Source organism: Lagopus leucura, unplaced genomic scaffold, assembly GCF_019238085.1.
Source record: "Lagopus leucura isolate 7727_CA_CO unplaced genomic scaffold, USGS_WTPT01 Super-Scaffold_100052, whole genome shotgun sequence".
Classification (NCBI taxonomy): Eukaryota; Metazoa; Chordata; class Aves; order Galliformes; family Phasianidae; genus Lagopus; species Lagopus leucura.
In genome coordinates this window covers 1,343,596-1,367,951 of record NW_024962298.1, presented here as the reverse complement: position 1 = coordinate 1,367,951, position 24,356 = coordinate 1,343,596, and the positions used below count along the sequence as shown (strand labels likewise).

The window sequence follows — 24,356 nt, the reverse complement described above, 5'->3', positions numbered from 1 at the left end:
GCCTGCAGGGATGGGGCATCACAGCCTCCTTGGGCAACCTGTAACAGTGCCTCACCACCCTCTGTGTGCTGGGTAAGTAGGACCCTCAGTTACACTGTTGGAGGCTGTAGGGCAGGACAGCTTTTTATCCCAAGGGGTTTGGATGGAGAGAGGTAAAAGACAAACCATCTCTAAGATCCTGGATTTCTGCTTTGCAGCCGTGTTCAAAAGAAGAATGAAGAAGCATCCTATCTGTCCTCCACTGTTTGGAGGAACTTTGGGATTTCAGTATAACGAGTGCAGCGTCAGACCTGTCTCAGGAACGTGTGTTTGTGTAAACTGTTGGTGTTCCGTGTCAGATCACAGTGTTTTTATATACAAAAAAAAAAAAAAAGTTGGGGGGAGGTGTGAAAGAGGAACACCAGATCTACAAACTTTGCACACGAGGAGGAGCAGAGTCCAAGACGCTAACTGGCTAAATGAATTTGCATTGTGAAACCTTTTTATAGAGGCTAATTAGGTTGTGATGTCCTGTTCTGCTATGAATGAGGAAAAAACAAACCCAAGCCTTGGAATGCTGTAATTCCTATGGGCTTGTTTAATAGTACATGTTGTAAAATGATGCATTAATGAATCTATTAAGCCTTAGTGCAGCTAAGTAGCGTCATTATTTACTACTTGCCACATTATGTCAATTATGTTAGTTTGGTGTAGATGTGGGGATCACAGAGGCTCTCCCTGGAGCTCGTTTGTTTGCTTGGAAGCCTCAAATAGATGCATTTAGTAAGAAAGGAGGATAGAGGGAGTGCTGTGGATGAGAAAAGGGAAGATGTGAAAAGACGCCATCAGTCCAGAGCTTAAAGCAGTTGGAAAAACAAGTGCCATATTGATGGGCTGCTCCTGGATTTTATTTTTGGTCTTTTTGGCCTGGTTTGTGCCAAAAGAGCTTGGTGGGGATGAGCTAAAATAAGCTACTTTAGCAGGTTTGACTTGCAAGAATGCAGGTATTTAGTTCCCTGCATATTGATTCGGAGCTCCTCCGAAGGAACAGGTCTGCATGCAGTTACCAGTTGCAGTCAAGCTCTACTGTTAATGCTGTTGGAGTCACACGTGTGTTTGCAATATTAAGAAACTATTGTGTTGCTGTGAGGGGTATTTAATGACTGGCATAAGTGGAGATGATGGAAATACAGAGCATAAGGAAGATCTGAAATGAGTCTTGCAGGCCAGAGCCTGAAAGAGCAATGAAGATTGCTTTGGAGGTGGTCGTGTAAATCAGGGCTGCTTGGTTTGGGGGGAAAAGATACCTTGATAAAGGATCTGAAATTGTGACAGATGTTATGAGAATTTGGCATGGGTGTTTTTTGGTAATGCTTGGAACTGTGCTCCAGTTGAGAGAAGCAGTGTAACTGCTGTGTGGGTTACTTGGGTCTGTAGGTTTCGTTTGCTGTTGGAGCAGGCTGGGATCAGGGTTAGTGATCAGGGTTAGTGGGGGGAAGGCAGGCTGAGAACAGAGGGTAAGGAGCTCGGGAAGGCTGTGTTTGTCAGAGTGCTGCTGATCTGGTCTTCCATATGGCTTTGAGCAAGGACAGCACGCTTCCTGTCCTTGCACTTTGTTAGTTTCTGCTCCGGGCATTCTAACCTGGGTGTTCAAATAGTTTACCTAAAGCTGCTTTCCACATAATATTATTTCATCTTCTCTCCTTTGCTTTAAGCAGCCACAATTGCAAGCAGCCAACTTGCTCTCTGGCATTTTATATCATGTTACTTTATATTTCCGTTCTTGAGCAAATGCGGCAGCATATTAATTGATATTGCAGCATCTGTTTTAAGCCAGAAAGTCAGCATGCATGGAATAAATTGCTTATTTGGTGAGTTACCCTGAGTGTCTCGAGTCTGTCGCTGAGCACTGTCAGTGTTGGCTCTGTTAAGCAGCCCCACACCTGTGATAGATGGCCTCAGTGACTCTGGAAACTAGAAATCTCATAACTTGGAGATCACGTCCTGTTCAGCCTCGGCCAATGGTAGAATCAGTTCTGATTCAGTTCCCCTTTGTCCTGTGGCTGCCAGGCTCCATGAACCGTGGGCTCAGCTGGTAGCTGCTGCTGGGGCTTTCCAGCTGGCTGGATGAGGGGTGCCCAAGGAAGTGTTTCCTGAGCCCTGCAGCTGCTGGGCCTCAGGTCTTGTGCTGCACATTAATGTGTTTTCAGAAGTCTCTGTGGGCAGGTCTTTGTCCCTTTTATCTCCTTTTTGCTGTATTTAGGGTTCATTTGCTGACTGGTTCCCGTCATACAAGGTTTTACAATGCTTTAGATTACCTTCACCTTTGGATTCCTCCTCGATCTAAGTGCTGTCACCTGTGGCTGTTGCACTTGAGCTGTACTCAGTTTGTGCCTGTTCCTTTATGCAAAGGGCTGTGGATGATACTTGAATACCTTGACTGTAACTGTTCTGTACCAAGAGCTTCACTGCTTGTTGTCAAACATGACAGGAGTATAAATGTTCTCTCATTTCCTTCAAGAAGTGTTCTTCATTTCCTTCTGTTGTGTTCAGATTGGTTACAATGCAGCTCAGTTTTTCTGCATCCTTGACAGCGATGACAATGAGAAGCAATGCAGCATTTTCTTCTTGAAGTGAACAGGACAGCTCCCATCTCTTAAGGATGCTGAGCCTGATGTCAGACCGAGACACAGCATTGATTTGCTTCCACACGGAATTCATTTCATTTTCAACTGGCAGTTTTTCAGCACTTTGCTGTAAGTTCTGTAGTGCTCAAGAGCAACTTCTGGTCTCCCTGAGGAGTACAAGATAGGTTTGGGCAAAGCTGTGGGCTTTGGTCTGGGATTCGTGGAGCTCCTATTTTTAGCCATAGCAGGATCTGTGTAGTGACCTCGATCTGGAGCCGTATGGAGTTAAGAAGGGGGGCATTTTGGGATTCTAGAAAGGGAGCTTGTGAGAATGGAGCAGGAAGGTGACGTAGGAGCAGCTTTTAAACTGCTAGAAATAGTGATCAGGGCAGGAACAGTAGAAGGGAGTGAATGAATGAAGCGATGCTTAGATCTTGTATCTTCAGTCTCGGTAGATACAGAACATTGTGGGGCTTTCCAACATACAGTGAGTAAATATCTGAATTCTAACTGTTTCTCAGTGACCCACATTCAGATTTTTCAGCAAAGCATCATCTCCTTTTTTCTTTATGCCTTTTCTAGGCAGCAAATCAACTGCAGGAATCATTTATCCTGTTCTTTCTGCAGCACCTAACAAGTGCTAACCTGGAGCTGGCTGTGTGGGCACTGAGGTGAGCATGCCTTGCCTGCTGATGCTATTCACTCACTGTCCTCAGTGTGACAAAAAAAAAAGTGGATTTCTTGTTCCCAGTGGGTTTCCTAAGTGTTACACTGTCGTCCTCCTTTGTGAATTGAGAGCTCTTGCCTTTCAGAGATGGAAAATTACTAAACAAAGCTTTTTTTTTTTTTTTTTTTTTTTTCTTTGAGAAATGCAAACTTGCTCTCAGATGGCCATGAAAATATCACCTGGTTTAGGAAGTCCCTGAGCAGAGTAAGTGTCAGGAAATGATTCTTTGCCCTGCTGTGACATTCCTCCCACGTCCATTGCAGGGAAGGGCCTGATCCAGAATAAATGCTTTGGTCTGATCTCCAATAAGGTATTTTAAAGGACACCTTTGTAAAACAACTGCAGAGCCAAATGAGGGTTTTTTGGTTGAAGAACATGTGAAAGGCTCCTTGATGCAGCCATCATGTTAGGTGCAACAGCTCTTCAAGAGCGCCATGATAAAGAATAAAGAAAACTAACTTTTTGCTGGAAGTCAGGCAGATTATTGCAACAGGAACTCAACAAAATGCTTTAGGTCATCGTGTTCTCAAACACTGCACAGTCTCTAAAATGGAGCTAAATGTTCTTGGAAGAGACCCTCAGCTGTGAGTTTAGACTCCCTGGCGTATTCATGAGGCTGCATGTGAGTTCTTTGGGCTGCTCAGGCACATGAGGCCTTGACTGCTGTGGGGTACTTTTGTTTTGCAGTGAAATGCTTAATCCTTGCCCTCCCTTCTGGTTTTCACCCCCATCATGTTATCTCTAATATATCCACAGTGTGCAGAGTCCAAACAGAAGTGTTTTTCTTCCTCATGCTGAGCAAAGGATCACATTTATGTCATTACTTTATGTCAGCTCCCTTTTGTTTTACCTGCTTGGAGAGTCTGGATGCGCTCCTTCTCTAATTGAGTTGCTGTTTCTGCTGCAGGAGAAATAGGAGTCTTTGGGCAAGAGGACTCCAGGCTGCATTTAAAGTTGTAAGGCTGACTCTAGTAAACCCAGAAGCTCCAAAATGGTCCCTCTTATCCATGCTGGATGTTTTTAGGGTGTAGTTGTCCTCCTGTGCGTCGCTTATGTGAGTCATGGGAACAGGTTGACCATCAGCTGCACAGTGTGGGTAACGGTCAGTTAAGCTCGCATCAATCTTGTTTGAAGTGAATTTGATTTTCTAAATAGTGGTGTTTGATGCTGTGGAGGAGCTGCCCTCGGAAGTTTATTTCTGTCCGAATAATCTGAGCAGTGTCAGTAGGCCACGCGAGATCAAAGCCCTGGGCCAAAGAAGGATCTGATTTATGACGTGCCCTGATGCGGCTGCATGCGCTGGCACTGAGCAGTGGGGAGAGCAAAGCTGTTTGTACTGGCATGTCCTACATACAGGTTGGTAGGGCTCTCTGTTAGCAAAGACTTGGTGAGTAGAGGCACGTTGGAATCACAGGTTTGTCAAAACGGGGAGAAGCTGAACTGTACTGGAGAAATTGCACTGGGGGGAGGAAAGAATAGCCACAAATGCAACCTGAAGATCAGTAAGTTTAGCAAATTGTGGCATCTTCTTAATGTATCTCCTTCCCTGTAACTAGAAGAGCACTGTGTTCTGGGAAACAGGCTGACAGGTGGGTCATAACCTGGTGTGTGAGCTGAAGTTAGCAGTTCGTAGACAGAAGTTCTCTACAGCTATAAAAGCGTGAACTGCTGGGGGAAACATCCCTTCTCTGCCTCCCACTCCTGGAGCATTTCGCATGCTGTTATCAGGCAAATCTTGCTCTGTGGAAAGTTAAACTCTGCCTTGCATGTTAAAATGCATTGTTCCATCTGCTAATGTGTGGTTTCTGTTTTTTTTTTTTCCCCTGTTTATTTCTGTTCTTTCTGAATGAGTTGGTTGCAGCCCCACCTCGGGTTGTGTGACCTGTTACATAATCCAACAGTTCTGCAGAGGTCGGTGTGTTAAAACATCCCACTTTCCTTTATCACAGATGAGACGGAGCAGCTCGTCCTGTAGAAAGAGGCAAAACCAGGTTTGCTATGCAGTGCGTGCTTCCCTTGCACAGGGACAAACGTGATCAGTCTCCTTTCAAACACAGTTGTTGGATCAGGAAAGGTCAAAGCAAAACTGGGAAGTGCTTCTAACCTTTGGCTTGCTAAAGGAATGATTTGAGGGTTTAAAATAACTCAGCTGAACACGAGATTTATTTTTTTGCTATCTGTACCCAGCATTTTACGGTGATTCCAGCATCTTTGGGATGCAGATTCAGTCCTCTTAAAATATTTTTGGGATCTCCAGGAAGCAGGCTTCAGTTGCTGTGTTAGGTGTGAATGCTGGACAGATTTAAACTGCTGTCTTCTCTGAGAAGCTGAGCTGTTGGTAACTTTTCTATTTTGTGAAGCTGAGTTTCTTCCCAGTTACTTCTAGAGAATGGGATCCTGGTCGTTAACCCACGTTATTTCTTGGCAGTATGGAGGAATGATGTCTTTGTGTTTTAGAGAAGCTCTTGTACGTTCCTTAACTACAACGAAAGTATTTGTGTAGTGACCTAAAAAGGAGTTAAAACTATTAAATCTTGGCTTGTTTCTTTTTTCCCCCTGCATGGATGATTGTAAGCCTTTTGTCCCTAACTTGAGTCGGGAATAAGCAGGAATGGAAAGAACTGGAGAATAATGCCTTCCCCTTCAGAGGACAGTGCAGGCTTAATCTTTGGAAAAACCTGCAGAAGCTGGGCTGGAAATCCTTTGTGGAAGGAAGTCTTGCAGTAAATGCTGCTTGGAGTGTTGAAACCAGCTTCCTGACAACGTGCACCTCTGAACAAACAGGAATCGCTCGGCTGCAGCATGGAAGCTGCCCAGAGTCTCTGGACTCTTGCAGCAGTTCTTCAGTGAGAGCCCTGGGGAGCACTTAGCAGCCCGTGTTGTGCTTAGGAGCCCAGTAATGACAAACCTCTTTGGGGCTTTAAAGCGCTGTCAGGTTACCAGGGGTTTTCATTCTGAATTGGGGTGTGTGTGTCCTGGAGTCACGGCATGGCTTTGTCATCCGCTGCTGTTGAATTGATGCTATATAAGGTGTTGGGCTGAGGGAGCTGCTCAATGAGGATAACCAGAGTTGCTTTTCTTATGCAGCGTTTCAAGCTCGTGCTTAACTAAATGCAGTTCTGTCTAGGATTTGTCCGTTGTCTTTGTGTAACATGAGGTGGATGTGAGCTACTTCAAAGAATTCCAAGAGCAGTCCTTTACCGTTTGCTTTGAAATACAAACAAATGTGCTTTCTGTGGCACGGAACAAATGGATGAACTTGCTGTTCTGGATCTCATTCTGCAGGCAAGTTAATGTTTCAGGTGGATCAGTTGGCTTCATCGTGTCTCTGAGTTGTTTGTTTGAGAGCATTGATTCTAACGTTATAAGGATCTGAGGACTTTCGTAAGGCTTTTATATCGTGTCTGCAGTGGTGGTGGCAATAGTAAACTCATCCAACCAGGACATCCAAAGCAGAGAGAATCGCTTTAATAAATGAACTCACAGGACAGAGACACTTGGAGCTTTCTAGATGTTTGTTCAGTTCCTCTAAGCAATGGGGCTTAAAACAAAAAGCAGGCTTTGGTAAGGAAGAGCCTATAAACTGAAAGTGAAGCTTGCACTCAGCAGAGGAAGAGTTATGGTGGGATCTTGAGAATGCTCTATAGGGACATAGATATGTAGAAATAGCATCTCCTCACTCAGTCACTCCCTCTGTGTCATCTGAATAGGTGGTACGTGCAATGCGCTGCATTAGTAGTCAGCATTCCTGAGCCCTTTGCAGGAACATCAGTGTGTGTAATGTGCTGTAACCAAGTCTTCAATTAAAATGTGTTACCAAGGTTTGTTTCCTGTACAAAATGGAGTGTGATTCAGTCTGTGTTGCACTTGGTGCCTCCGACTGTGCTGTTCTGCAGAGGAACTTTGTTCTCCCCAGCTAAAGAAGTAGGAAAAACCGCAGGCAGACCACTACACTTGTAAGTGTGACTGCAGCTAACAGGCTGACACCCATACAGCCAAAATGAGGCAGCAGGTATTGTTTGTTGTTCTGATTATTCTTCTCTTGCTGTGTATTCCAGACTTGGAACCATTTTCTTTTCTCCTGCCTTGTGTTATCAGATGTACAGGCATGGGATTGTTGCATTGTAAACACGGACCACAACTCATACAGTGATGTCTGAACGTAAGAGATGCCTGGAAAGAGTTGAAACTGGGAATGTACTTGAGGTGCAAACAGCTTTCTGAAATCAGAGCTGCGCAGATGTAGTTCCTACTACATGCTGGTGCTGTTTCTGCCTACAGGTTGTTTTTTCATTAAATTGTGAAAGCTGGTGAGATCACCTTTTGGAAAAGAAGTGACCGTAAGATGGAAGCTGCTGCTGAAAGTGTGAAGTTAAGCATTGCCCGTTAATTCTGAGGGAGGCCTTGAATGGAGGCGTGCACTGTGGCTGTGGAAGGGATGAATGGGCAGCTTGCAGTCCTCGCCCTGATCCGAGTGGCTTCTTCTTTTGGAAGAGGCAGTTGGAGCAGAGGCCCTTCAGAAATCCTTTCCAGTCTGAGCTCTGATTTATGACCCAGGAGCCGGTCGTTTCTTTGTGCAGAGGAGTTTCTGTTGGCTATGCAGGATGTGTTCCCAGGACGGCCTTGCAGCAGAGGAGGCTCTGAACCATTTACTTAAAGGCTCCCTGAATTTTTACTTCAGCAAACGAATGGAATTAGTTGGGCCATAAATCTTTTTTGCACGTCAGACTCAGCAAGGCTTCCTAATGCACTGGGGAATGTTGGTCTGAATCCAGACAACGTTAATCCTCCTGTCTGTGGACTTGGAGAAAGTAATCCTCAGGTTTCCTGCTCTGTGCAGTGAATCTAATGCTCCATCAAGGGCTCATGCATTTTGCATGATGCTCTCTGGGTAATGTTTTCCCCCATAGCAAGTTGTAGCCTGCATTCACCTGTGTGAAGCTGCAAGATGAGATTGCAGGAATTCAGGTTCTTGAGCAGTGAGAGCACTGTGAAAATTAAACCCCCTGCTTATCGGTGATATGAAACCAAACCTGCTTCTGGTGGGCAATATGATTAAAGGCTGTGTTCTCTGGTGATAAATGAGTGGGGAAGCCATGAAACCCGCTAGGTGGTGAGTGAAATCGGGTGCTGTGCTGTACTGCTCTTTGTGGAATGGATAATTCTCACCCTTCTTCTCTATCCAGAGCATGGCTGTCACTCTTATCTACAGATTTAACTTAATTTCCAATACTTTCCTTTTAGTAAAGGTCAGTATTGGGAAGGCACTACATATTAATTAGGCTGGGTTTTTTTTCTGCCCACATGAAATGCGAGTGCAGTGCCTTGTCAGAGGGATTGTGGACTTTTTCTTTTCCACTTGGAAAAATTTATCACATAATTAACACCTTTTCAGTGAGGAAGAAAAACGTGTTAATGAGGCGCAGTCCCTGTTAAATAGCAGAAGGTTGTTGCTTAGGCTTCCGGATGATGGACTTGGTGGGAAGATGGGAAGAAGAGCTGGACAGCTTCTGATGTAGCTCTTTGATATCCTGATACAAGCCAGAGGTGAGATTTATCAGGTAATAAAGTTGAAAACAGGCTGAAGTGAGGGAAAGAAAGCGGCCTTAGAGTATGTGTGATTCAGTGTGGTGATGGAGTCATTTCCTCCTCCCTTCCTGAAAGCAGGAGGAGCTCCAGCTGCACTTGGAATCCTGGGATGGTACAAATGCGGCATTTCGGAAGCATTCACATCGGGTTGAATTGTGGTTTTTCCCTCATAAATCCTCATAAATGCACCTTTCTTTTTTTTTTATATCACTTCAGGATTGAAGATCCAGTGATTTATCTGCTGTGGTGGTCATAAAGCTTGGCATGGCTTCACCTCTGCAGAGCCCAGGGTATTTGGGAATGCAAGAAAAAGTTGTTTGTGGGGGAAGAGAAACATGTATTGGCATCTGTAATTGCTAATAGCAGTCAGGAAAAGGGTATCACGAGAGCTCTTTAAAAAAGACCTTATTGGAAGCTTCAACCCTAAGGCCTACTTCTGGTGCTAAAAACCCAGCAATAAACCTCAGCATAAAGATGATGATGGTGTTTGCTGGTGCCATCTGTATCTCATCTGGAGTGTTTTAGGGCAACAACAGCAAAGCTCTTCAGCAAATCTGTTTGGTCTTTCGTTGTCCCATTTAGGAAAGCCATTCTGAAACCATTTATTTGTGAAAATGAATAGCTGTATATTAATAAGGAACCTTTTACGGGTGTTCAGAGACCAAAGAGAACAGAATAAATGGCTGTATCAGCTTTTTTCGTTCTATACAGAAGGAATTGCAGGCAAAGTTCTCAAGTAGGACACAGGAACAGGATCTCCAGAGCTGTGCAAGTGGTGGAATAGGGGCATTTGGCAGCCTGCTGGGACAACTGTGAGGCAGCAGGCTGTGTACAGGATGGCTTTGGTTGTACATAATGACCATCTGCAGAGCATTCAGTCCCAAAGCTGCGCTGTGGGTTCACGCTGGAATCAGGTGTGCTTTTTGTGCTTACCTTCCAAATGCTTTTCTCATTTTGGAGCTGGGTTTGAACTGTTTTCTTTCTTCCAGTAACTGGAATTACAAATAACACAAGAATACCTGCATTTCATGTGGTCCTGGCTGCTTCTGTCGTGCTGGGACAGGCCTAGTGTTACCTCTGCTGACATTCATCTGCATCTTCTTAAAGACAGAACCTAGTTTTATTTTTAGCATCATTTTCTAGGACTAGCTGTTAATTTGGGTTAATATTCTCCCTCTGCTTCTCCCGTGCCACTGGCATCGATTCTTTAGCAACCTGGTGCATCTGGTGTGGGGTTTCAGTACTGGAAGGGTGTTTGCATGGTGGCAGGCATTTTGCAGCTAAGGATGACTGTCAGGTACCACCTTCGTGCTGTTTTTTGACTGTGGGTGTATTCTGTACTGATTGTCAGTCTGCTAAGGATCCTCTTTTTGTATGTGCTCATTTAAACAAGTGAGGGATTTAAGCTCTTTGGTCACAGCCATGGTGGATCAGAGCTATTCAGAAATTGTCTTTTGGGTGTTTTTGCCTTGGTCTCCTGCCAAGGCAGGGTACAAGCTGCTGCAACAGGCTTCAGAAGCTGGTCAGAATGACAGTTCAGTGTTTTTCGTGCCTCTGAAAGCGCTCCCATCGTGGCTGTATGCAGAATTCAGCTCTGTGGTCACAGCCAACGTCAGCAAGCAGATGAGCTTTATTGCATCTCCCACACGTATTCTTAGGTGGATGCTGCTGGCTCTTCTCTGGGTTCTGTCACTAAGGGCAGTGTGTTCAGGGCTGCTGCCATTGAAGTTGGAAGGGGTATTGCTGGTATGCAGAGCTGCAAGTCATTTATGTTCCAAAGCTGGGATGTAGCTTGGCTTGGCCTCACTCACTTCTGTCCAACAGGTGGCTCAGATATTGGCTAGTGAAGAATTAATCTGAACAGGTTTCTTTTGTTGATGGAGCCTCATCAGTGGAAACAGGAATGGTAAAGCTAAGCTTCTGCACTTAAATCGTCAGCCTGCTCATCCGCTCTCCCCTCCTGAACTCCAGGCAGTGTTGAGCTTTTCTGTCCTTCTGGCTCTGAGAGTCTGCTTTGTGTTTCTGTTGCTGCACATGGAAACTTCTGCCTGCCCTTTGTTCATTCTGTTAGGCAGATAACCATAAATTATTAACAAAAGGTTTTGGTTGGAAACAGAATAGCGTGCTTTGCTCCATCTTCCGGACTGTGATAAGTTATTTTACCTCGGGATATCTGGTAAAAACCTTGTGAAGAGTATTTAACACTGGGTTATTCTTTGTTCTTTTCTGCACAGCAACAATTAGAGTTCAGAAATAGCACAAAACACCTTTTTCTTTGGATGAGGGAAGGTCACAGTAACAGGAGAACTAACAGGTGGCTATAAGGATAAATACGGCCATCACTGATACTACTGAAAGTTCATAACAATGTTTTCTTGTAAGCATTTGAAGGCACTCACACCTACTGCAGTGGTCAGTAAGGATCCACGTAAGACTTGGGCTGTTCTGCTCCTTTGGCATCTTAAGGCACGATAGATCCATTGCCTCCTTCCCCAGAGCCCTGGCCTTGGCCAGCAGTTGGATGTTAACCTCTCTTCTGCTCTGTTCTTCTGTCTGGGGCTGACGTTTGCATGCTGAAGGTAGAAATTCTTCTTGCCGTGGGTGCTTCCCTGCAGTGTACAGGTTTAACTCATACAAACACGGGCAGTTGCTCAGCTGTCAGTTGGTTCTGGTGTGATCTTGACATGCTTGTGTTTTGCAGTCTTTCTTCTGACGCTCCTATTTCTAGAGCTGTGCAGAACGTGACAGTAACAAAGCAGCGAGTGCTGTGCAGAGGAGAAGACCAAGTAAGGAAACTGTTGGGCATGGAAAGCCTCTTATGTAAGCAATGAAATCTGTACAGTGTCATTTTGTTTGGTTTTGAACAATTGCAGAAATGGCAGATGCCAAAAAGCAGCAGTCCTTCAGTTTCCAGGCGCCCGTTGTGTCGCAGCAAACATCAGTGTAACGTTTAGCTCTTGTTCAACCCTTTCTCTTAACGTGTCTGCTGGGTACTGGCAGGTCTCAGCACTTTCTGCTGCTTCTGGCTGGGTGTTTCCATCAGAAATGCCCTCTGGCAGGTGTGCAGTAGCTGGAAGCATTGCCTTGCCTCGATTTACTGATGCTGTTTGATGCATCTGCCTTGGCTGTTTCGCAGCTACTGAGCGTGTGTGCGTTAACTGTAGACTCTTACCTGCAGTTCTTGATGGCACTGCCAGTCCTTTGTAATCTCAGGTGTTTTTAACCTGCACATGAGGGTTTTTCTGCCACCTTCCTTCCCATTTCTTCTGCTTGGAATTTTGATTCTAACCTGGAATCTCTTCAGAGCGCACTGTTGTGATGGCATGGGGGAGGTTAGGGAGATGTTTGTACTGACAGCAGCATTTCTGAGCTCCTGGTAGTGTTGCATTGAAATTTATCATAATCTCAGACATCGATTTTCAAGAGGATTTGGAACTGATGGAAACCCAGGGTTTAGAACTTAAACCCCGAGAATATTTGCTGAGGAGTCCTTTGGATGCAGTCATCCTGTTTAATCTTTTTTCTTCTTAGGCTTTTTGCACAAGTTACAATATTTTAACAGTGTAGCTAATGCAGCATCAAACTAAAGGGCAAAGCTTTTAGCAGCTTGTTCTGTCTGCCTTACTGCGGGAGCACTAAGCCCTGGAGAGAAGGTGGGCTGTGGCCTGCCGTCGCTTTCACCCTTGGCATCCAGCAGAGCACGTTCAGACAGCTCTTGCTGCTTGATTTCTGCCTCTTTGGAAATGCCAGGTTTCCTCACCCAGGGGTTCCTTGAAATGGGGACAGGTCCAGCAGAGCAGGACCATAACCCAGCCTGCTTTGTTAGCTGAAGCAGAGATGTGAGAGCAGTGTGATCCTCGTCAGCCCCAAGGAACAGCATGGTGTTCTTAGCATGGTTTGTAACTGCTGGTAATTACAGCACCTCTCTTGCGACACCTTTTCCTCTCCCTCCAGCAATGGATTATTTGCAGTGGTATTTCTGGGAGCACAGAGCTCACCTGTCTGTAGTGCTGGAGTGCCAGGCTATGAAAATCCTCGTCAGATGGGTTTGTAATTGGAATGATTTCTGGTACTAATTGACTTCTTTGCAGCGTTTGTTCTTGTAGCTCTGTGAAGTGCTTCCTAAGGCACGTGCTTCAGGAACGTTACTGCTGAACTAACAGTCCTCATCCTGAAAATAACCCGTGGTGTTGAGAGGAGGGCTGGATCGGTCTCTATTTGTGTGGCACTCTGCCTGCGGCTGGGAGCCCTGCTGCCCGGGGAGCTCAGCCATCTGATGGGTTGTGCTGCATAATCTGTCTGGCCAGCTGCATTGTAATCTTTTAGTTTTAGGGGGAGGCAGGCGTGTGGGGGAAGAGACCGGCTTTAAGGCAGCCCAGTTTTCGATAGATACCTGTGAAAATAGGATTGAAGGACAGTTTAGTGTGTCTGCGCTCCTGATGTTGCTTGGAAGCTGGTAAGTATTGAAGGATTTCACATAATAAGGATGTTTTGCCCTGCTTGTGAACATCAGCACAGCATCCTGTCTCAAAAGGCAAACACTGTATGGTCTCGAAGTGAGCAGCACCAAAGGTGCTTCCTAACTAACGGGGCGACCTTTCTGCCCGTGCGCATGTACTGAAATCCCTCTCGCCTCTGTGAGTGCTGTGCTCTTCATGCGTTAACCTTCAGCTGCCAGTGCTCAGTGTTGTGCTTTTTCTCTAAAAGTCACGTTAACAGCTGTCACTGTAGATTGCCACTGTCTGATCTGAGTGTTTTCTGTACGTCGTTGCTTTGTTCTTTATAAGATCTTTTGTTTTCTGCTGCTCTGTCACTGCGTTTCTGCTGCCCCTCCCTCTAGCTGGGTTTGTCAAGTCGCCCATGTCAGAAACTAAGCTCACGGGGGACGCCTTTGAACTGTACTGTGATGTGGTTGGGAATCCCACTCCAGAGATCCAGTGGTGGTATGCTGAAGTCAACCGGGCTGAGTCTTTCAAACAGCTGTGGGATGGCGCTCGGAAGCGCCGTGTCACCATTAACACCGCCTACGGGGCGAACGGGGTGAGCGTGCTGAGAATAACCCGCCTCACCCTGGAAGACTCTGGGACTTACGAGTGCAGGGCCAGCAACGACCCCAGGAGGAATGACTTGAGGCAAAACCCCTCCATAACGTGGATTCGAGCCCAGGCTACTATAAGCGTCCTTCAGAGTGAGTTCGGCACCCCACGGTAGTGGTACTGTAGTATCTAGAGCAGTCTAGTGTCCTCACCTCCCCGGTGTCCCCCGCTGGCCCCCCTGCTGCCTTGTCCTGGTGTCTCGAACCCAACACTTCTCCTCTGCCTGTAGTGCTGCCACCTGTCTGTCTTCTCCTTAGGATCAAAGGACGTGGGACGATCTGGGGGTGTTTCTCATAGCTTGTGTGTGAAAGCGAGCCTGATGCTGAGTTTGTGCTCCTTCCCTGCCCCCGTTAGTCCTGTAGTAGGTTTACAGCCACCCTGATGCTAGCTTCTCTGTGAGTGCCTTTTTATTTGATTTCTATGTTCTTCCCAGGTCTAACTATTGCATTTTCTTTTTAAATTTCTCCTGTTCTCTTGGAATTTCCTCTGAATGCCTTCCTCACGTGATTTTGGTTGGTTCTGTCGAGATCCTTCCCTTTTTGTTGTGTGTGACTTCTGAATGTTTAGATTTTTCCATGAAGTCGTGGTGTTTCTTTTCCTTCCTAAACAGCAGCATGTTTCCTGATGAGTTCTCTGATGCAGCAGCACTGAACTTATGCATCTATTCGTAGTGCAGCCTATGAAAGGGGGAAAAAACCCTCCTCCAGTGTTGAAGTAATAACCTTTGCTAAACAGCCTGTCATCTGGGAATGTGACCTTTAGCAGGGGAAAGCTTGCAAAAGCAGAGAATGTAGTAGACACAGAATCGCTCCAAGTCCTTTCAGCCTTTGGCCAGTGCAAGATTAGAGTGGAAATTTATATCTTGAGAACTGGTATAGAAGAACTGCCTTTGATTTTGTGTAGGGTGATAGGTGATAATTCTTGTTTTCTAACGAGATAAAGCAAATACATAATGAGTCAAAGGCAGAGTGACTTAAATCTGCATCGCGGGCCTGGATCAGAGACCCTCCTGGGAAGTGGAAACAACATCCATGCACATGGAAAAATGGGCAGCCAACCCAACGGGTGTACTTGGAAAATGGAAGTGGCGTTGGGCTGTCGAGCTGAAACGCACCCAGCTGTCAGTCCCAGTGCTTGCTCCCTCTGTCGTCCTTTTGAGGAGCAGGTCCTGGAGGACTCAGGTCTATGGACTGCTCGATTGCCTCCAGTAGCAAGAGCTGAGTACGTGTAGGAAATGATACTGCCTTAAGACAAAGCTCGAAACAGTTTGTCTTGCAGGAAGTACCATCTCCTGGAATGCCCCCTGCACTGAAACCCTTGGTTCCCTTGCATGTGGCCAGTCCTGCTGCCAGCTCTCCTCTCGCTGTCGTCCAGTCGGCTCTAGCAACTTGCAGAGGGAGCGGATCCTTTTCATGTGACACGTCAGCGATGGTGGCCACGTCGCTTGGGAGTGAATTGCTGGGAAGATGTCTCCATGTGGAAAGTGGGTTTTTCCTCTCAGGCCACTGAAACTGACCTGCTCTGGGGACTGAAGGCTAACCTCTCATCTTCCTCCCCAGTTCGTGCCATCTCATTGCATCTGGTGCTGCTAATTCTGGAGTGTGTATGGTGACTGCATTGCTAAGTGCCTTGTGACTGGGATAATTATTCCAATTCTGTGTTTTATTCACGCTTACGTGTGGGGGAAAAAGTATTGAAGTGAATCTTTTAATGCTTTTGCTCTGTGCCATTTATGTTAAGAGATGTGACCTACTGTTGTTTGGGAGGCAGAATGCCTTGACATCCAACTCCTGTGTGTCCCTGCTGGAAACAGATAAGGGGAGAAGCTGACTTCCACGCAGATGGGGAACATGGTAACTGACACTGCCCAAAATGCCTCAGCAGCTGCACTCTGTGTGAACACAGCCTGCTCTGGAACAGGAATTCTGGCTAAACAGTGCTGGCATTTCCAGCTGATGGAGCCTGGTTTGCTGTTGGCCCTGCTTGACATCAGCACCGTAGCAAGAGAATGTCAGCTGGATCAGAGGAGCAGAGAAGTCAAGTGCAGCTTAGTTTTGAACGTTAGCACTCAAGAGCTAGATCTGGCTTCAATCTCATTACCAGTTTGGATGATGAATTTCACTTGCAGGTTGTTTTACAACCAGGTCTTACGTAAAACAAGCAGCGCAAATGATGGATGTGTGAAAATCTTTCAGTTTGTCATCCTTGTCTGGTTGTCACTGTCCCAGTAATATTCCATGTGCAGTTTGTCTTACAGAACTAAGTGAAGTTAGAACTGCCCGAGTGCTTTCATTTGTTACTTCATTTATTAAACTAAAATAATATCAGTGCAGGTAAAAGATGCAGATGCATTTGACTTGAGTCACCTTTCACGTTGCAGGAAATTGTGAGTTACCTGTGAGAAGTGTCAGGGAAAAGAAAACCAAACACAGCTACAGTAGCTGCAGATTGCCCACCAGATAAATGGGAGTTGTGATTGAAATAGCTGGGAAGAGAAGATCTGTGGCCACCCACTGAACCAAGGAGGAAAGGATGTGCGGGGCTTCACATGGCTCTGTGGGGTTTTCAGAAGGTGGGCACGTTTTATGCCTGCCTCTAAGGGCAATAATCAAAGCGTTGTGTTGGAGCAGTGGATGGTTAATGCAATGACAAATACTGTTTTTTGACAGCACTGTTATTTTCCCCTCATCATTCCATTAAATAACTCGTTTTCCAAGTACTTGGCAGATGAGTATCCAGAAGGCTGCATGGCTGTGGCTAAATTTGTATCCCAAGCATCTTCTGGCAAGGCAAAGGAAAAAAATAATTAAAAAAAAAAGAATTAAAAATCCTTTGCTGACATGAAATCACTGAGATGTTCGTTAGTGACCAGCTTCTTCACCTTGCAGTTTGCTGGCCCAGCTGCAGAGCACGAGGCTCTGCCTCATCACAAGTGAAGGTATTTTCAGGTATTTTCTGAAAATAAAGCTAAAGCTCTGTCATTCTCTGTTCTATTTTTTATTTAAGTGATTGCCTGTAACTGTGAGCCCTGCTCCCTGCTGCAGCCAGCAAAGGATGCCACGTGTGTGGTTCATTGTGAGATGACACTCGCTTTATTCATCATAAATGTGGATGGTTCAGGTTGCCTTAAAAACCTGACTGCAGTTTTAACACAGTGTGTATTCCTATATTTTACTCTTAAGCATTGAGGCCTGCTTGGAGCCGTTTTTCTTCAGACGTGTGTCCCATTCAGTGGGTGCGTGGTCCCATCCCACCTACAGGAGAAGCTGCTCTGCATCTCTTCAGCTTGATGAAATTAACTTTGCTCGCTTGCTCTGCGTGGCTCTGTAGCAGCAGGGCAGTGCTCAGGTGTGGCGTGGAAGGACGGAGGGTGCAGACAGGGTAGATTCCTTAGGTGGCCATCAGTGTTTCTCATTAGTGAGGTATTAGTCAGAAGATGTGCCCTGGAGGGCTGTTATCTGTAGAAAATGGTCCTGTTTTAAATCTCAGCACAAGCAGAGAGGCCGAGGAATAGCCAGATTGAAGATGCTTCCCAAGGAACGCCTGATTTCTTATCTGTGTGCTGTTGGGATGTATATTCACCTGGTTTATGTTCAGCAGCGTGCAAAAATGATTGAGTTGCACTGAAATCTGCAGCAATGTTACCAACTAAAACGAATGTCTTTTTCTTTTCCCATATAGGGGAGCTGATCCGTAAGGTGCTGCCTTTGCTCTGGTGGTCAGATGTCTTGTTGTGACTTTCTCGGTGTCTCCCAAATTAGTGCAGTGCCGATCCTTGTGTAGTCTCTTTTCCTTTCCCTTTCCCCCGTTGAATTTTAGACTAGTGTGGCGCATCTCCCCGTGATGATTTCTTGCTACTTAATGCATGGTTTTTTTCAGAGCCGAGGATCAATGCCAGCGAGGACGTAACCATCCCGGTGTACGGTCAGGCTGCCATCACGTTACAGTGTAACCTCACCACCAGCCCCAGCCCCCTCTCTGCCAGCTACTGGGTGAAGAATGGAGAAGAGATTCCTGGCACTAGGAAAACCTCAAACACTACAGAGTACAAGTAAGTCTCCATGGGGAAAATCTCGTGTTATGTTGGAGAATGTCAACATTGGTGGAGTTGCAGCTTTGGAGTTGCTGCTGGGATGCTGGGACTCTTGGGTGCCTGTCTGTGTCCCAGTGGTCTTAAAACCTGTGTTAAGGGCTTGGCAAGAAGTCTGTTTGTGAATAGTGCTGGAGTAACACAGCTGTCCTGTGTGGGTCACGTCAACATAGCATCAAGAAGCACACAGCAGACTTTGTTATTATAGGCTCATTGCACTCTAAACTCCTCTGCTTCTTTTCTGGGTTATCTTTTAACACACGGACATAGGTGCAAACACCAAGTCTAGCTTTCCTTCCCTCCCAGTATGTTGTGCTCTTATCTCTGTCCTCCTTATATCTGCATGAAGATAAACTTTCAGCTGTGCACTCCTGTTGTACAGGAATAAATCACCGCAGCAGTCAGCTGGTTTAGTCATTTTCTGACCTTGGAATGTGAGGAACTGTTCTGAGTGTTGTCAGAGCTGTACTTTGAGATGATACCAAACCTTGACTAAACTAGCAGAGCTCTATCACATGCTTCATGTCAGTGTATCTGTATTTTCAGCATTAATGTGTTCCACGTGTGTGTGCTCCAGATTTGTCTCTACTTCCCATCTAAGGGTGTGGAGGAGAACAGCATGTATATGACCAGCTCTTCCATTCCTCTGTAGCAGAAATCCTTCCAGGGTTTCTGCATTCCTGCAGTAGTGCTTCCTGGCCGTGGAGTTGATGAGGGCACACAGAACATGTTCAGCCATGCCACCAGAGATCTGTTCTGTGTATGTGAATTCCTTGCTTTTTTCCCCTCCCAAGCTTTCATTTCCTTCTCTTGGAGCTAGAATGAGCCTCAAGCACAACCTTCTGTTCAGTGCTAAGCTAAATTGGGAAGCACTTAGGGAACATCTTAACCACCTGTGGTATTTCTCTTTAGAGAAACAAGACTGGTTTTGAGCCTGCTATTTAGCTGTTACAAGCACCAGCAAGAGGAGCAGGGTGAGGCTGTTACAGCGCATCTGCTATGCCGTGCCCTGTCTGCCTGTGCACCCTCCTGGCTTCTCTTATCTTTGCCACAGTTCTCTGCTCTCTTTACTGCACAAATGGCACAGAATTAGGAAATATCAAAGGCTCTCAGTGCCTTGGCAAAGAGAAAATTCACCACAAAGTTATGGAAGTTGCACTTGATTTTGAGCAAGCTGTGTTCATGCTGTTCCTTTTTACTTTACAACCCACCTGCGTTATTGCTTCAGTTTTTGCAGTTCAATACCCTACTTCTGTAAATAGATGCTGTTGGATGCATCACCACGTGCTCAGTGTGACGTTCAGTGCTGCATCTCAGATGGAAAGGCTTTGCTTTATCTAGAGTTTAACGTGATGAGCAGCCTTGTACAAAAGCACCAGCTGGAGTGATGAAAAAGGCACGTTGCATCAGGATTATGGAAACTCACAGGTTGCCAGAAACTACCTGTCAAGGTTAACTTCTCTAAAAGCTGTCCCAGGCTGGGGGTTGTTTGTTTTTTCCTTCTGAATTTCTATGTCAAGTAGAATTATTTGGAGTTTTCGATTCCTGAAGGAGCAGTGAGGTGAGCAGAGTGGAGGAAGCCTCCCTGTTCTCAGTGGGGAGGAGTGTGGTAGAGCAACCAGGGGCAGCTTGAGAATTTGGTCAATTAATGTTCAAAATGTAAGCTTGGATTCCTGCTCTTTTATAGTTTGCTTTACTGCATGCTGTGTTTTGAGGCTTTCTGGAGCATTTCTGAACTGCATCTGATGTGTTCATGAACTTCTAGTTTGCTTTCTTTGTTTTTCAGATCCAGAAATACCAAATTATGTAAGTGGATTAATGGAAACAATGTCAAAATAGTAACAGTTCAGAGATTATTTGACTTGACCATTTGCTCCATAATTATTTGCTCACGTCAGATTTCATTTCCTTTTCAAAACAGGTTTTGGTTCTTGGTGTTTCAGTCACTGATATGTGTTGGTTTGCTGTATGGTTTTATATATATGTATATTTATAGTTAATACTTGAAGTTCAGTGCTGTTTGTGAAGCAGAAAGTCTCATAATCTGTGGGTTAAACTACCCACCTCAAAAATCCTGCTGCACAGAGCTGCAGAAAGCACATCTTCCCTGATTCTTCATTCAGCTGCTCTTGTTGGCTGGCAGCTGTAGCAGGAAAGCCCAGATTTAAGCGTAGCTTTTAATAAACAATTTTGATGAAAAAAATGAGTCAGAATCAATTGTAGAGCATCCTTATAAACAGTGGGAAGCATCTGGACGTGGTTCTGGTCATCCTGTGCTTTAATTCTAGGAAATGCCCTTCATCTGTGTTTGTAGTTAGGAGGAGTGAAGTGGTGACTTCTTTCTTCATTGGTTAATTCAGGGTTGGGTTACAGATTGCAGGGTTGAACTGAATAAAATGTCTGCTTGCTGTCTGCTGAAACGTTCGTGGCTGTGAGAAGCTGGGCTCCTTCTGGAGCCGCAGGGCAGGGGAAGCTGCTGGCTAAACGCACTCCTTTCAGGCTCTGGTCTGCCTTGAACAGTTTGCAGCTGTATCAGTTTGCACCTGTAGCAACGCCATAAAGCAATAAAGCTGTTCTGGAGGCTGAAGTTTCACTTTTAGTGGAGTCTATGTAGAACAACAACAAACATTTCTCATCACTTCTTAAAAACTGACTGAAAAACGGTGACCAGAGTGCACTTCCTTAAACGTTAGAGCCTCACAGAACTGAGGCCTTGAGCTTCAGGGCAGCTTCATTCTGGAAGTGTGCAGGTAGGTTTGTCCCATGGCAGCTGGCTGAGGACTTGGCCACCCTTAGCCAGCAGTGTCAGCGTGTGCTGCTGTTCAGAGCCAGTGCTTTTCCAGCCCAGCTGCCAGCTAAATTGCAGTGATGGCTTTGATGTTAGATCATTCCTTATCATCGAGGTAATCTTTCTTAACTCTGGAAAGTGGGTGTTACCTTTATCTGAAAGGCATAAAGTTTATAACTAGCTTTACATTTCCACTGATGACTCTGAGTGCTGTAAAAGCAGTGGAGATTGAGTGAAAGCACAGTGTCAGCCTGGGCAGCTTTTTCCATGTGACTAAGCAGTTTCCATGTGTAATTAAACTCTTGCTGCAGTGTTCTTCTCCAGGATTTCTGTTCATCTGTGTCCTGTTCACTCAATGTTTTTTTTTTTTTTAAAGCCTTTTGGATCACTGGGGAGAACCCCAGCAATATTTTGTTTATTCATTATGGAGATGTAGGCTGTGTCACTTCACAGTGTGTTTCCATACTCCAGGATGTCTACTGTCAATAAATACTTGAACGTACAGGTAGAGCTTAGCAGTAATTCATTTCCACAAGCTTTTCAAAGGCCAGCAAAAGGTGGTGAACTGGAAGTTAGCATCATTTCAGGAGTAAATTTTACTTTCTCATTTGTTGCAGCTACAGTTTTCTTATGGTTGGCCTACATCAGTTTTCACTTCTGCTTGCTGTTACTGCTCAGACCTTTCCTGATTTTCTAAATGGCACTGGATTGTTCTTTAGCACCTTGCTTCATGAGCTGACCAGCTTTTGCAGATCTTTCCATACCTACTTTGGCTTAGGGAAAGCTGTTAATGGAGCAGTACCATATCTGCTATTAAAAAAGAATGACATGATGTGAGATGACAGCACGTGCTTTGATTGTTTTCTAGTTTATCAATTTCCAGTTGGATGTCCAGTTTTCATTGCAGGTAGAGAAATGTGACTTATCTGCCTATTTTCCATGCAGGCTGTAGTGAGTAATGATCAGAGTCCTTTGCTTTCAAACTGAATGCAGTTTCTCCAGCTCAGTTGGTGCTGCCTTTCCAGGCTACAGCTCACCCTTTTTCAGGGCAAAAGACAGTGATTTTGAACAGACACATCTCTACAACACACAAAATAAGTTGAATGTAACAGCTGTAATTTGTTAAAAGGTTAAACTGTGTGTGCGGGGGGGAGCATTCCTGTCCTGTTGGTGTTTGGTTGCTGACATGGTACCTAACACAGCTCATGTGTTCTCTCCCTGTCTGCAGGATTTTGAAGCCCAGAGCAGAAGAGTCAGGGGAATACTTGTGCGTGTTTGTGTTTGCAAACTCTCCTGTAGCCAACGCCACTATAGAAGTGAGAGGTACTTTTTTTGTTGTCGTTTTCTTTTGTCTCCCCCCCTTAAAAGAGAAATGCTTTCACCGCCCCTGGCGCTCCGTGTCTGTACAAGAGGACTTGCTTCGTCCTTCCTTGCAAAAACAAGCCTGTATGCAATCTTTGGTTATAATTTCAGAGGAAGTCTTGCAGAAAATCCAGAGGTAAGATCTCAGCAATACAGGAATATGAACGTTGCTCTCGTGGAGGGCACTGAGATACCTTCCGGTTCTTGCTTCTGTGCTCCTTTGGCAATTCTGGCTATTAGGAAGGAGCATGCCCGCCCAGCAGCACGAGGAGATGCCTTTCCCCGAGCACAGACAGCTAGCTGTGACTTCCTTCCTGTTCCTAATGGTGAATGAGGCCTCCTGAGTGAATCCAGTGTGCTTTGAATTTATCTCTTCCAGAATGGAGAAAAAGTGAGAACCAGCATCTCACAGGTGGCAGCTTGGATCTGGTGTATTGCAGGTTTTTGTCTGGAGACTGTTTCAACTGCTGGGGAAGCCTGGGTGCCAGTTTGGAACAGGTGCCCTGTGCCAGATTGGGGTTTTCATGGTTGTTTTTTTTTGTCTTCTATATGCTGGTACTTTTCTGAAATCTTCAGGGCCCTAAAATTGTGGCTAGAAAGCAGAGCAAAAGAATCAGATGTGGTCTTTGCACCAACAAAAGAACAGTGTCTGAGATGTTAAACAACAAGAAAGGGGATAGAGTGAAGATGATGATGTTCTGTACAGCATTAAATTGCTGTTCAAGTTGTTCATCAAATAACTGGGAATTGCTGGACAGCACTGTGGCTGTGGTCCTCTTACGTCCTCTGGTGAGATGGAATTGATGTATTATGGCAGCACTGTTAGCCAAAGACAGATGGGATCAATCAGAAACTTGATTGAAAGTTCTTGCACCCAGGCTGTGTGTGCCTGGGGTTACACTAATGCTTGTTTCACCACTACTGTAAATTTGTTTGGAGTTTAAATGAGTGTTACTTACCGTCTTCCTTCCATCTCCAGCTCAGACACACAGATTCCTCTGTGCTGTTGGAACAGCTGTGGTGAGAAACCTTTTCCCTGGGAGATTCTGGTGCCTCGTTGAGTAGTGCATGGGCAGGTTCCCCAGTGCAGTGTAAGGAAGTGGGGCTAATTCAGCAGTCTGTGCACAATGACCATGCACAGTAATGTTATGAATCTCTTGGGAGATGAAGCCCCCTGAACTGCACACACAGTTTCCTCGGGAAGATAAATATTGCTGGATAAATAAGCAATCCAATTGATGTTGCACCAAGAAAAGCTTGCTGACTTCCTACCTTGATTTTAAAATGCTTTTCGATGATCTCGCATATAATAATCTTTCAAGCTATAGCCAGCATGATGCAATAGCTCTGCCAAGAAGAAGAAAATCTAGAATACACATTCTTGTGAAAGTGCTGCAAGTTTCTGTTGGCCTAAGAAGGGCTGGGCACGTAACAGTTGGTTTTTTTTTGCATTCTGCTCTTGCACCGTCACTGCTGAATCTTTCAATATCTTAATTAAGATCTTGGTTCTTTCTGCCTTCCTTAGGCTGCTTTCAAGAGTGACAAACTGCTTCCAGAGTCAGGAAGCACAGCTTTGGTGATGGATTGAATAAGACCCGTTCCAGCTTTGTATAATCTGTCAAAAGACCTTTTGGAAACCTTTGGCTTAAGGCTTCTCTGCTGTCTGGTGGCAGAGAGGTTTATGCAGGGACAGGGGATTGAAGATTCTAGAAAGAAAAGCCAATATATCTGATTGAACTACTGGCAGTAAGGGCAGGAGGAGAATGATAATTAATCCTCCTAACCACTTTTCACAGGTAATTTATGTTTAAATACAACTGAGTAATCATCATTTAATGAGCACCACCCTGGAGGCACCTCACCTGCAGCTTGTTCAGCAGTGAACCTCAGGGCCTTGGCAGTGCTGTTCTGCAGCTCCTCCTTGCAGCACCTGGAGAAGTGTGGAGGCTGTCTGAGTGGGCAATGCCTTCCCAAGGTTTCTGAGCAAATTGGAAACTGGAACGAGTGCATATTGGTAAACTGGAAGTGTCTTTGTTGTCTGAGTTGTGTTACGTGGAGGCTTGGTGTAGCTGTACGCTGGGATTACCTTTAAAGCACA

The 24,356-nt window shown here is 45.3% G+C and overlaps 1 protein-coding gene across 3 annotated transcripts in view; it reads left to right on the top strand.

The window, feature by feature from the left end:
• NPTN (neuroplastin) overlaps positions 1-24,356 on the top strand; it is a 47,010-nt gene that overhangs the window by 5,386 nt on the left and 17,268 nt on the right. For all 3 annotated transcript variants that reach the window (XM_042885661.1, XM_042885660.1, XM_042885658.1), the window contains exons 2-3: positions 17,898-18,069; positions 22,125-22,219. In XM_042885661.1, the coding sequence (XP_042741595.1) occupies positions 17,898-18,069; positions 22,125-22,219 (267 nt within the window). The remainder of the gene's footprint in view (positions 1-17,897; positions 18,070-22,124; positions 22,220-24,356) is intronic.